Here is a 12,064-nt window from a genome sequence, read left to right as displayed (position 1 = left end):
ATCCATTCATTTTCCAGTTTCTAGCCACTACAAAGAGGGCTGCCACAAACATATTTGCATATACGGGTCCCTTTCCCTTCTTTAAAATCTCTTTGGGATATAAGCCCAGTAGAAACACTGCTGGATCAAAGGGTATGCACAGTTTGATAGCCCTTTGGGCATAGTTCCAAATTGCTCTCCAGAATGGTAGGATCAGTTCACAGTTCCACCTACAATGTATCAGTGTCCCAGTTTTCCCACATCCCCTCCAATATCATCATTATCATTCCCTGTCATCTTAGCCAATCTGAGAGATGGTATCTCAAAGTTGTCTTAATTTGCTAATTTATCAGGTGCTTGTGAGGATCAAATGAGATAGATGATCCATGTAAAATGCTTTGCTAAACTTAAAAGTGTTATTAAGTCAGTACTAGCTATTAAAATTCATTTTCCCTTCATGATTTGGCCCTTAAAATCTGACAGGGTGAGTGTTGGGGGAGGTAAGAGGAGATCCTTAATGATAATAACAACTCCTTTGTAACAGTCCAGTGAGGTAAGCAGCACAAGTATTATTACCTCTGTTTTTCAAATGAGGAAAATAAGAAACAGAGGGCCCCAGAACTTGGCTAGATTCATAGGCTAGTAAGTGGCTAAATTGGATGCAGAACTGGACTCCCAGTCCAGGATGCCACACTAACTGGATTAATGAGTGTCCTGCCCCAAACACTGCCTGCTTATTTTGTCTGTATTTGGGATTTACTTATCTGTGAAATATTGTGACCTTCTGCACCCCTATATTCCCAGCAGAAAAGAAGCTCCCTGAGGGCAGGAACCATTTCCCTTTTGCATTTGGCTCTTCAGCACCTAACAGTGCCTGAGACATAATAGGCACTTAATTAATGCCCACTGCTTGACTGACCCTGCTAGAAACAAGGCACCGTTTGCCACACTAGCTTATAAGGTACAAGCAACAATGGCATTCCTTAGTTCCTGATCTCTGGGCCTCAGAGGGGCAACAAGATCCTAGTGAACGATACTGGATTAATAGAGAACCTGAATTTGAATACTTAACTACCCATGTGACTATGAGGTAAATCTCTACTTCTCTCTGGACCTCAAAAAAAAAAAAGAGAGAAACTTGGACTAGACAGCCTCTGAGGGCCTTCCCAGTTCTCAGTCCCTAAGCCTAAAATCCTGGATAGAATAGAACCTCCTTGAGGGCAAGATTCTCATTTTTGTTTTTGTATTCTCAGAGCCTGGGATTCAGTCTGTGTTTCGTAAATGCGTGATTGAATCATCTTTCTGTGTTCTTAAAAAAATTAGGACCTGGTTGCTATATCCTTAAGGTCTTCCTTCTCCGAGACAATTTTCTAGTGGAAGGATGTGGGGGAGGAAATGAATCCTGTGTTGTCTCCTCTGCCATGTCTGCCCTTTCTCACTCCACAGGACAGGACGAGCCCAGCAGCGTGGAGGTGACGTGGCCAGATGGTAGGGTTGTGAGCCGAGGGATAGCCAGCAACGAGACTAACTCTGTGCTGGAGATCCCCTATCCCCGAGAGGAAGATGGGCCGCTCAAACCATCAACACTGGAGGTGGGCAGAGGGTCTAGGCCCCCCTAGCGTCCTGCCTTCCCTAGAGGAAGCGTTACTCACAGCCCCATAGAAGGGAATCTGGAAAGGGCAGGCCTATTGCTGGCGGAGATGCTCGATTCTTGTTTCCAAGACTTCTCAGCCCTTGGATAAGCAAGCTTTCCTAGCAGGGACCTCTTGTGACCTTCAGAACTGAGGCAAAACCTCTTAGAGAAATATAGGGCCGGCCAACAGCTCCTCCCTTGTCCAAGGGCAGCAGCTCTAACCCTCTTGGCCTCTCGTAGCCACGGGCCTCCCTCCTTCAATTCTCCCCAGCACATCAGGCTGCCGAGGCGGCTAAAGGAGGAAGAGGAAGGCCTAAAAGTTGGGTGTCCTAATTCTGGCTCATAGATTCCACTATGGAGAAGGGGAAAGAGCAGGAGCTTGAGGTATCAACAGTTGGACTCCCGAATCCCTTTTGGTCTAAGTACGAGGGAGCAAAGACCTGGGAATGAGGGAAGAGGCTGCCTTCAGGCACCGACCTGAGCTCAGCTTCCACTTGATCTGGGGTCTGGATGGCAGCTGCTTTGGTGCTGTGACCATTGAGGGCCTGGGACAGGGACATCGAGGCTCACTGGTGTCTCCACTTCCTCCCACCATGCAGTGCGGCCAAGGATTCTCCCAGCAAGACAATGGAAGGTGCATGGGTGAGTTGCTCACAGAGCCAGAGGGTTAATGGGTCAGAGGACTGGGAAAAGAGAGTGACCACAGGCCTCAACTAGAAGGCTTGGAAAGGTTGGAAGGACCTTGAGGAGGGAATGGGAGGAAATGCCATGACAAAAAAAAAAAAATTCCCTAACTGAAGCACATCTTAGTATTCAATTCAAACCAAGCAAATGTACGTGAAGGACTTTCTGTGGGGTACAAACACGTCTATGAAACAGACCTTTTTCTCAATGAGCTTACAACTCAGCAGTAGAAGGGAGAGGACAACATGTACATTTTAAATAAATATATTTAAATAACCCCTGTAAGAGAGACTCACTAGTTGTGTGACCCTATAGAAATCACTTAATTCTATCTACCTCAGTTTTCTTATCTGTAAAATGAGCTGGAAAAGGAAATGGACAGCTTTTTTGCCAAGAAAACCCCAATGGGGTCATAGTGTCCAATGAAGCTGAACAGCAGCAAAAGTCAAATGCAGTGGAAGGATCTAGGCAAAGTGCTTTGAAAAACTTTTGGGAGCAAGGAGGAAAGATCACCATATAAAGAGGAATTAGCGAGGGATGGATGTCATGATCTGGTCCAATAGTTTGATAGTGTTGTATCATCATCATGCATCAGGAAATGACTGGCCTTAGCCTGCTGGTCACGAGGACTCTCACAGGCTTAGAACTGGAAGGGACCATCCAGGCTAGCTCCCTCAATTTATAATTAAAGAAAATGTGTCCCAGAAAGGCCAAAATTCATACCAGTAATAAGTGGCAGAGCTGTGATTGGTCACCAGGTCTTCTGCCTCTAACTAGGAGCACCCTGAGTATGGTAAGCACAAGACATGGTAACCATGGTCTTACAATGGAGTCCTGGCAGCCAGGGTGCCTCATGCAAGTCTTCCCATGCAGTTTTTCCATTAGAATGATTGGCAGGGAGAAAGTGCCATTCACTGGTTCCTTCATCTAGCCCATATCTGGACCTCTGAGTGAATGGCCTTATTTTTCAGACACTGATGAGTGCATCCAGTTCCCATTCGTGTGTCCCCGAGACAAGCCAATCTGTGTCAACACCTACGGAAGTTACCGATGTCGAACCAACAAAAGGTGCAGCCGGGGCTATGAGCCCAACGAGGACGGCACTGCTTGTGTGGGTGAGTGGAGGACATCCAGGGTCCCAAAGGGAGCACAAGGGTGGGGCGGGACGGGGCCAAATAAAGTCAGAGCCATCGGTGGGGATTCCAGAGGGATCCTCCCTCTCCAGGATGCTCTACTTCAGCCTTCTCATTAGTCTGATAATGCTCCCCTACAGAACAGTGAAGCATCCTTCTCCTGGGGAAGCCACTGGCCATGCTGGGGAGCCCACTTCACACCCACACACCCACACACCCACACACACACTTTTGTTTGTTCTCATGGGGATCTCTGTCCACGAGCTGTGCACTGGGCCAAGCTTCTAACTGAAGAGTCACAATTCTCTTGCAGAAAAATGATCCTGTCATTAACTCAGTGATCCTCTTCCTCCCTGGGAAATAAATTAGTTCTTGTTAACCTCTGTCTGAATTGGCATTTCTCTTCTTCCTCCCCTCCTCCTCCTCCATCCCTCCCTTTTTCTCTCTTTCTTGTTTTTTTTTTCTCTCCCACTCCCTCTGCAGCTCAAGTGGCCTTTCTTGGTGGATACCCCTCTGCCGCCATCAGAATCTCTGAGTCTCCCTCTCAGGCCTCCTATCTTTTTCTAGGCCTTGGACTTTGCCTTCAGTTATATGCACTTTAATTCCCGTCAATAAAGAAAGACTAACAACCTTTGTGGACCTGAATCTCTCTCCCTCTGCCTGTTTCTCTCTCCACCCCCACTAGATACTGCAGTGTTCCCTCAGAGTCACGGAATGGACAGCAGGGTAGCCATCTTTGAAAAGGGAAAGGGAAGTGACCGATATTTTTGTAAACAGAGTTGTTTGTGAATCCTTTCTTTGCATGTTTTCTGAGAAAACAGAAAGGGGAATTTCTCCCTCCCTCCCCAAACAGCCACGACAGCCCTAGCTCATCTGTACCAGTCTGTGTTGTAATCTTTCTTGTTTGTTATGATTTTGCCTTAGCAAAGATGGCTCCCAGGTGGTTGCTTGCCTCATTATGATGTACCATGTGCCTGCTGGTTTGGCCTGTGCTGTTTCTTCGTTGCCCGCCCTAACTCCCTGGAACGGAGGGCACCTTCTGGCGGGGGTGGTGCTGGCGGAGGAGGGGCAGTGGCCATGAGAGTGGGGAGGATAGGGTTCTTGATGAAAATGTTACAATTTTAATCTGCTAAGTCTTCCAGCCCCTCCCTCAGAGAATTTATGCCAATAAACTATATGCTGGATATTAGCACTGAGCTGGTGAAATTCCTCTGGGGTGATAGATAACGTTGGAATTCTGTCACCCACTTTGTGTTACACAGCACCTTGCGCCCCATCTGAAGGGTCACAGATTGTCATTTTCTCTATAATTCTTTACCATGAAGTCAAGCGAAGGAATAGAGAAGAAGGGATGGTACACTCATGTAGGTCATTCGCCAGCCTTGGGTTCTGGACCTGGCTCAGTTATGGAGAGGATATGGGACGGATGGAGTGGGAAGTTCATGAGCTTGTAATTCAATTCAATTCAATATTTGCTAAGCACCCCTTATGAACAAGGGATTGGTTTGGGCAATGAATTTATAGTTTTTGCTCAGCAAATAGGAACCCAACTCTGGTTTAAAAAAAAAACTCCCTTCAAACTCTAATAATCTATAATTTTTGACCAAGTAGGCATGCCAACAAATTTCAGGGTGCCAACTGGCCCCCCCAAGCACAAACAAACAGTCTGGGTCCAGGCTAACACGTGCTCCTCTGGGAGGCTGGGGTTCAGTCCAAGGAAAGGGTAAGGTATGAAATGAGTAGTTCATGAGCTTGTAATTCAATTCAGTTCAATATTTGTTAAGTACCTCCTATGAACAAAGAATTGGTCTGGGCAATGAAATTATAGAGTTTTTCCTCGGAGGAGATAAGCAAATAGGAATCCAACTCTGGAAACTCTGATTTAAAAAAAAAAAGAAACCTCACAGCAGATTTTTCTAGTCAACATTTGGGGATGCTCTGGACCAGCTTTCTGGGGCATAGAATATTTTAATAATAAGTCTTCATAGTGAAAGTTGCCATTACCTCTCATTAAATTGCAGAAATCTGAGAGGAAGAAGGAGAGGAGAATACAGTGCCCCGAGATATAATAAAATCACCCTTAGAAATGCAGTAAACCTTTTAAAATCACCTATTTAAAAGAGAGCTGCAATTTTCTGATATTATAATAATGATACTCAAGATAAATAATAGAATGTGAATCGCTAATAGGTACAGCTATTTTTATATTTGCAACAGTTTGTTTGAATTACAAGTCTAAAGCAAGAAAAAAAAGCAACACAGTGTATAATAGGCTTTGGAAAGGTTTTCATTAAGGTACTTCTGCCTAGACGTGAGTGTTGGAGAAGGGAACTGAGAGCTTAGTGTCAAACTTTCTCTTCCAAAACCCTCGTTTTACAAAAGGGGAAGCTGAGGCCCAGAACTGGCACACCTGGAAGAACTAAAGAAAGCTAATCTCTTCTGCCTCTTAAGTTTCTCTTTATACTGGCTTTTACCTCCTAGTGCTTTGAGAAGCTGTTATCTCTTTAGGAAGGAGTAGGCTAATTGGAGATGAGGGGACTGGGAAACACAAAAATTGAACAATTCAAAATGTGGCCACACTTAGAAATTCAAGAGCAGATGAGCTAGACCTCACATGGCATTAAATTACAATGCTGTCCGACATTTCTTGGAGGCTGGCTCTGACAACAAAACCCCAAAGTAAGCGGACAGTCCATTTGCTGAAACCCACCGACTGCCAAGAGGACCAGAAATCTCAGCAAAGTAAGCGTCCAGGCAGTCTCAAGTGATCCCGTCAGGTTTCTGATTTGGATAAGGAATAAAAGTAACAGCAAATGTCCAAACATCAAGTTTCTTTATAACGAGGTCTTCCTGTATCCATTGTGAATGGGGCTGGCTACATGCATAGAATTATTCCTGGCCCCATTACAGTCCACAAGTAGAGGCCAATAAGTCTGAGATCATGCTGCCTTTTCTCAGACTGGGTGTTTTGATAGGATCAAATGTAGGATGGCCACTCCAAATCAGAGGAAGAGCTGAGTTTGACATTCTCATCACTACTCTTGAAAGGACATAGTTAGCAACTGTCAGGTGAGGGTCACCTGTCAGGTAGGGGTGAGAGAGCTGAATTCTGCTCCTTCAAAAACATTTAGCACACCTTTAACATGGGTAGAAAGAGATGAACTCAGTTAGCCAAAAATTGAACCCAGCATTAAATATATAAGCCATCCTCTGTAAGTTTTGTGTTTATAGCTGCCCAGGAGAACTGGCTCTTCCCATTCTAGAGAGCCTCCCTCCCTGGAGGAATATGTCCCTGATTGTGTTCTGCTGAATGCCGGAGGAAGGGGAATGGAGGGCTCCCAATTATGACCTTCCTGCGCCCCTCCTGAACCAGCAGCCTCTCTGGGAAGGGGCCATCCTCCTGGGGCCAGGAGCTTCCCTCAGCCTGCCAAGGCCCCCTCCGAAGTCTAACACATCACACAGACCCACACGGCTAGTCTGATGCAGCCAAGCAGAAAATCCACTTCTCTGCTCCAAACAGGGGCTTTGTTCATCTTTCCAGAACCATGCTGAAGCAGGAGACAGAACATTTAATCTTCTCGGAAACAGGCTAAGTCTTTCCAAGCAGATTCCACACTCTCACAAGCCCAAGCCCAACCCAGACACATGGCTGGGATGACAAGCAGAATCCTACCCTCCCTAGGGTCACCTTCTATCTCTTACCACCATAGTGTGGACTCGGCCTTCAGCCTGGTCCTATCAGAAGCATGGAGCGGTGTCTCCTTGGTAACTAGCTCATCCTGTACATAGTCAGAGAGAGGGAGGGAAGTCGGGAGGGAGAGAGCGAATGGGGGTCAGTGAACTCCACAGATAATCCAAAACTTCACCTCAATCTTCTCCCATGAAACCTTTATAAGGTGATCAAATTGTTCCGATGCCTTACCCTCTGGAGGAAGCGCTGTAGAGCTGTGGATTGATCAAAAGGTCAACAAAAGAAGAGTGGATTCATTGCAACAGACACATCTTATAGGATTAAAAAATCTTAAAGTTCATCTGGTTCAGCACCTACCTAACTGAATATTAGGAGGATCAATAAGACCTTGTTTCTGAAATACTGTTGATTTCAATGGGAAAAGATACTAGAAAGTCCTTATTTATTCAGTCATGTCTGACCCCATTTGGATCAGCAGATACTGAAGTGGGTTGTCATTTCCTTCTCCAGTTGAGGAATTGAGGCAAACAGATGAGGAATTGAGGCAAACAAGTTAATTAACTTGCCCAAGGTCACACAGCTACTAAGTTTCTGAGGTCAAATTTGAATTCAGGCCTTCCTCACTTCAAACCCAATCTTTCTCCACTGAGCCATCCAGTCACCTATTTTGTTGAACAGGCTACAGCAAGATCTGAACTCATTTCCCTGCTCTAACTCTTGAGCTTTGTAGCTAGATAGCCCAATGCTATACTCTTTGCAAGATACAAAGTTAGATTAGAAATGATCCCTACTCTTAAAAAATTTAAGGGGCAGCTAGTTGATTATGTAATGGATAGAGCACCAGCCCTGAAGTCAGGAGGACCTGAGTTCAAATCTGACTTCAGATATTTAATACTTCCTAGCCTTGCTGTGTGACCCTGGGCAAGTCACTTAACCCCAATTGCCTCAGGAAAAAAAATTAATTCAGCTTTTACCTCACTGAATAGGGAAGTAATTGTGGGGGTAGTGGATAGAGAAATGGCCCCAGAGCAAGAGAACGGGGCTTATGTCTTCCCTCTAACCCATCCTGGCAGTCCCTGTCCCTATCCCCACATGACTTGGGTGATAGGAGAATCTAGAAGAAAGGAAGGGGGTAATAAAATATTATTTAAATAAACATAGCACAAATTAGGACATGATGTGTGCACCAGAAAAGGCTGAAGTGCAATGAAATCATCAGGAATCAGGGGAGGCAGCATTTGAGTGGGTCCACAAAGACCTCATGTTATCACAATAGCCCAATGAAGCAGGAAACCAGAATACTGCTCAGAAAGAGAAGGTCAGTCCATTAGCTATACCTGCCCTCAATGGGAGAAGAACCTTATCCAACAGACTCATATTCTCAGACGGGAGCTGTCCAGGGACTCCCCACTCTTACCAGATGCTTCTGAGGCAGGAATGGTAAGGGTCTCAGTTCTGGCTCTCCCTAGACCCAGGGTAAGGTGAGCAAGCGAAGTCATTTCCTCCCCCACCCAATTGCTGTCCCCACTAACTAATGGGATGGACAGCCTGTGATCCAGATTTAGCATCTGCTTTGCTCTGATTCCTGAGGCACTTGGTGAAGGACTTAACATCCCATCCCCAACCTTGGCTGACTTGTTACTTGGTGCACCGTCCCTGGGGGATGAGGTGAGCTGGCAGTGCATAGATTAGTTCTCAAATTCTCCAGAAATGCCATTTCCAGAAAGAATCTTCATTAAGAATTGAGGAGGAGGGCTGGAAGGCAATGTCTGATAGAATGAGACTCTCAAAGGGGCAGGCATCTGCTAGAGCAGCTGGACTGGGCTGAGCTGGGCCACAGACAGAGCTTTCTATTCATGATAATGACAAGGAGTCGGACCCTGTTAATTCTCCAGTGATCTCAAAGCATTTCAGAAACAATATCCATTCTTCCATTCATCTGTTCTTCCAACAGCGGTTGCCCACTTTGCAGATAGAGAAAGGGAGGTGGACCACTTTACAGATTCATGCATTCATTTTAAGTATTTGCTGTGTGCTGGACACTGTGCTAGCCCTGGAATACAACAGAAAAATGAAACAGTCCCTGACTGCAAGAAGCTTACAGTCTGAGGAAGGGTGGGAAGTAAGGTGGGCAAAACACAAATACAGAGAAGTACAAAATATATAGAGTATAAGTGGATTTCCAGGGGAGGGGAGAAAGGGGAAAACAATGTCCTACAATAAGAGGAACGTGGTACAGGGCTTCGGAGCAGTGTTTTAAAGAATGGAAGGAAAGCATTTATTGCTGTAAATGCAGTACCCAGGTGGGAGGCAGATAATGAAGCCAGGAGCTGCTGCAGAGACCCCAGCTCTTGTCGCCCGAGAACTTGGGCTAGAACATGGTTTCCAGCAACCACGTGCTCTTTCCAGATCTATCCTAGAACCCCGACTTTGCCCCCCTCCCTCTCCAAAGATTGAGAATCCCAAGCAGAACCTCTCTACTGCACTCCCTAGTGGATTGCCCCAGAGGTGACAGAAATGAAATTGTCCTCTTCGATCAGAGATTTAACCACAATGTCGCTAAGTAACGGCTCTTCCTTCCTCCCCTCGGGCAGAGCTGGGTTTCTTTTAGCCTGATGAAGAAAACCTGGGTATCCAGAGCAAATGGGATCAGAAGAGGGGGGACCCTTAGAAGCTGTCCCTTCCATTCCCAAAGTGCAGAAAGTATGGCTTATTTTATAAAATATGCCTTCTTTCCAATAGCTTAGAACACTATTCATCCACTGAGAATTGCAGTCCCTATCTGTATCTATCCATTTGCCTGCCTCTCTGTGAGACTAATTGCATCCATCTCTCCAGCCATCTAGACATCTATCTCTTGCCTCTGCCTCTCTACACCCATCAGTCATTTCATAGCAACCAGCTTTCCCTGCATCTATCTATCCATTCACCTGCCCCTAGGAATGACAGGTGCTTTTCTATGGCACTTCTCCCCCTACTTTTTTAGATATAAGCCCCTCGGTCAAAGGTCAGAAAGGACCCATTCCCCAGGCAATAGGGCCTTTTCCCAGGACCTGATTCTCTTCTTCTTAAAGAAAAATGATCATTGTAGATGCTTGCATATCCCCCGACACCTGTATCACTTTCTTTCTCTCTCAGTGGATAGATTATTCAGTGGAATCAAAAAAAGACCTGAGTTCAAATGTGACCTCATACACTTACAAGCTTGTCACTCCGACCAATTCATTTAACTTCTCTCTGCCATAGTGCTCCCCATCTATAAAATGGAGGTAATAGTCCCTAATTCCCAAGGTTGTGAGGATAGAATGATGACATTTGCTTTGCAAGCTTCAAAGTGATATGTGTGTGATATGCATGTATAAAGTGATATATAAATAGGTAAATATACAAATTATTATTATTGCTATTGTTATAATTTGTCTGAGAGTTCTTAACCCTTTTTATGTTGTAGACCCTTTGGTAATCCGATGTCATCTATGAATCCCTTCTCAGAATGCTTTTAAATTAATGAAAATGAATGACACAGAATTACAAAAGAAACAAATTATGTTGAAATGCAGTTATCAAAATACATTTTTAAAGAAAATATGAGCTACACTCACTTTGCCCCATTTTTGGGTTTCCTTATTTATCACAGTCTATGGAAATTTTTTTTCTTCTAACAAACAACAATTAACCAGCAAGTATTTATTAGGTCCTTTCTATGTGCTAAGCATTATGCTTCTTACTATGGATACAAATATAAAGAATGAAAGGATCACTATTTATGAGGAGTTTACATTATAAGGATAACAAATGCCTATATAAAAAGTAGTTAAATAAAAGATATATGTAAAGAAGGGGCCTACCAGTTAAAGAGATCAGCAAAGATTTTGTGCAGAATATGATGTCTGAGCTACATTGTAAAAGAAGAAAAGGAATCTAGTAATTGGGTGGAGGTAGGGAATGTATTCTAGGCATGGGAGATAGCCAGTAGAAAGTGTGGGAAAAATAGATGAAGTGCCATGAGAGGGGGCAGGGAGAGAGAGAGAGAGAGGAGGGGAGAGAGAGAGAGAGAGAGAGAGAGAGAGAGAGAGAGAGAGAGAGAGAGAGAGAGAGAGAGAGAAAGGGAGGAGGGAGAGAGGAAGAGAGAGAAAGGAGGGAGGGAGGGAAAGGGAGAGAGGGAGAGAGAGAGAGAAAGAGAGAGAGAGAGAGAGAGAGAGAGAGAGAGAGAGAGAGAGAGAGAGAGAGAGAAAGGGAGGAGGGAGAGAGGAAGAGAGAGAGAAAGGAGGGAGGGAGGGAAAGGGAGAGAGAGAGGGAGAGAGAGAGAGAGAGAGAGAGAGAGAGAGAGAGAGAGAGAGAGAGAGAGAGAGAGAGAGAGAGAGAGAGAGAGAGAGAGAGAGGAGGAGGGAAGGAGAAGGAGAAAGAAAAAGAGAGACAGAGAAAGAGGTGGGATAGCGAGAAAGAGACAGAGAGGGAGGGAGGGAGGGAAAGAGAAAAGAAAAACTGAATTAAGGCAACATCTGTATAAGCAGAGAGAAGCCTACTATATGTCAGGCACTGTGCTAGAAACCAAGGCTTAAAGTACCAAGAAAAATGCTTCCTCCATGCAATGGCCTTCCATTCTAATTGGGAACTTCATGGCTTCCATCTTTGTCTTTATTCTTTGCACTCCTCGGGATCACAGATTCAGAGCTAGAAAGGACCTCAGAGGCCATTCTGTCCAACCCGTTCATGTTACCGTTGAAGAAACTGAAGCGAGAGGCTCTGTAACTTGCCCGAAGCCTTTTGAGTGTGAGGAGCAGAGGCTCCACCTCCAAACTGCCCTGGCTCCAAGTCTCCTCCTCCCCCCACAGGATGTGCTTTCGGGGACCATGTGCTGCTGATAGGGGCTCAATTGTGTTGGAACAGATGCTTGTGGCCAGTCTCTCCCTGGCAGCCCGAGTGAAGGAGAGGGCAATGGGA

General features: G+C 45.2%; 1 protein-coding gene across 3 annotated transcripts in view; it reads left to right on the top strand.

Moving 5' to 3' along the window:
- The window catches only part of CRTAC1 (cartilage acidic protein 1), a 188,228-nt gene extending 183,610 nt beyond the window's left edge, over positions 1 to 4,618 (top strand). Inside the window, exons 12-15 of one of the 3 annotated variants that reach the window (XM_074296019.1) lie at positions 1,426 to 1,571; positions 2,212 to 2,254; positions 3,268 to 3,411; positions 4,354 to 4,618. In XM_074296019.1, coding sequence (XP_074152120.1) covers positions 1,426 to 1,571; positions 2,212 to 2,254; positions 3,268 to 3,411; positions 4,354 to 4,391 — 371 coding nt within the window. In that variant the 3' untranslated portion in view covers positions 4,392 to 4,618. Of the gene's footprint in view, positions 1 to 1,425; positions 1,572 to 2,211; positions 2,255 to 3,267; positions 3,412 to 3,912 lie in introns of all 3 variants that reach the window. The other 2 variants (XM_074296018.1, XM_074296017.1) reach the window with 2 other exon arrangements.
- The last annotated feature ends 7,446 nt before the right edge of the window (positions 4,619 to 12,064 follow it).

Source organism: Sminthopsis crassicaudata, chromosome 2, assembly GCF_048593235.1.
Source record: "Sminthopsis crassicaudata isolate SCR6 chromosome 2, ASM4859323v1, whole genome shotgun sequence".
In the NCBI taxonomy this organism is placed as follows: domain Eukaryota; kingdom Metazoa; phylum Chordata; class Mammalia; order Dasyuromorphia; family Dasyuridae; genus Sminthopsis; species Sminthopsis crassicaudata.
Note: the sequence above shows the minus strand (reverse complement) of the source record. Positions and strands in the feature narration are given on the sequence as shown.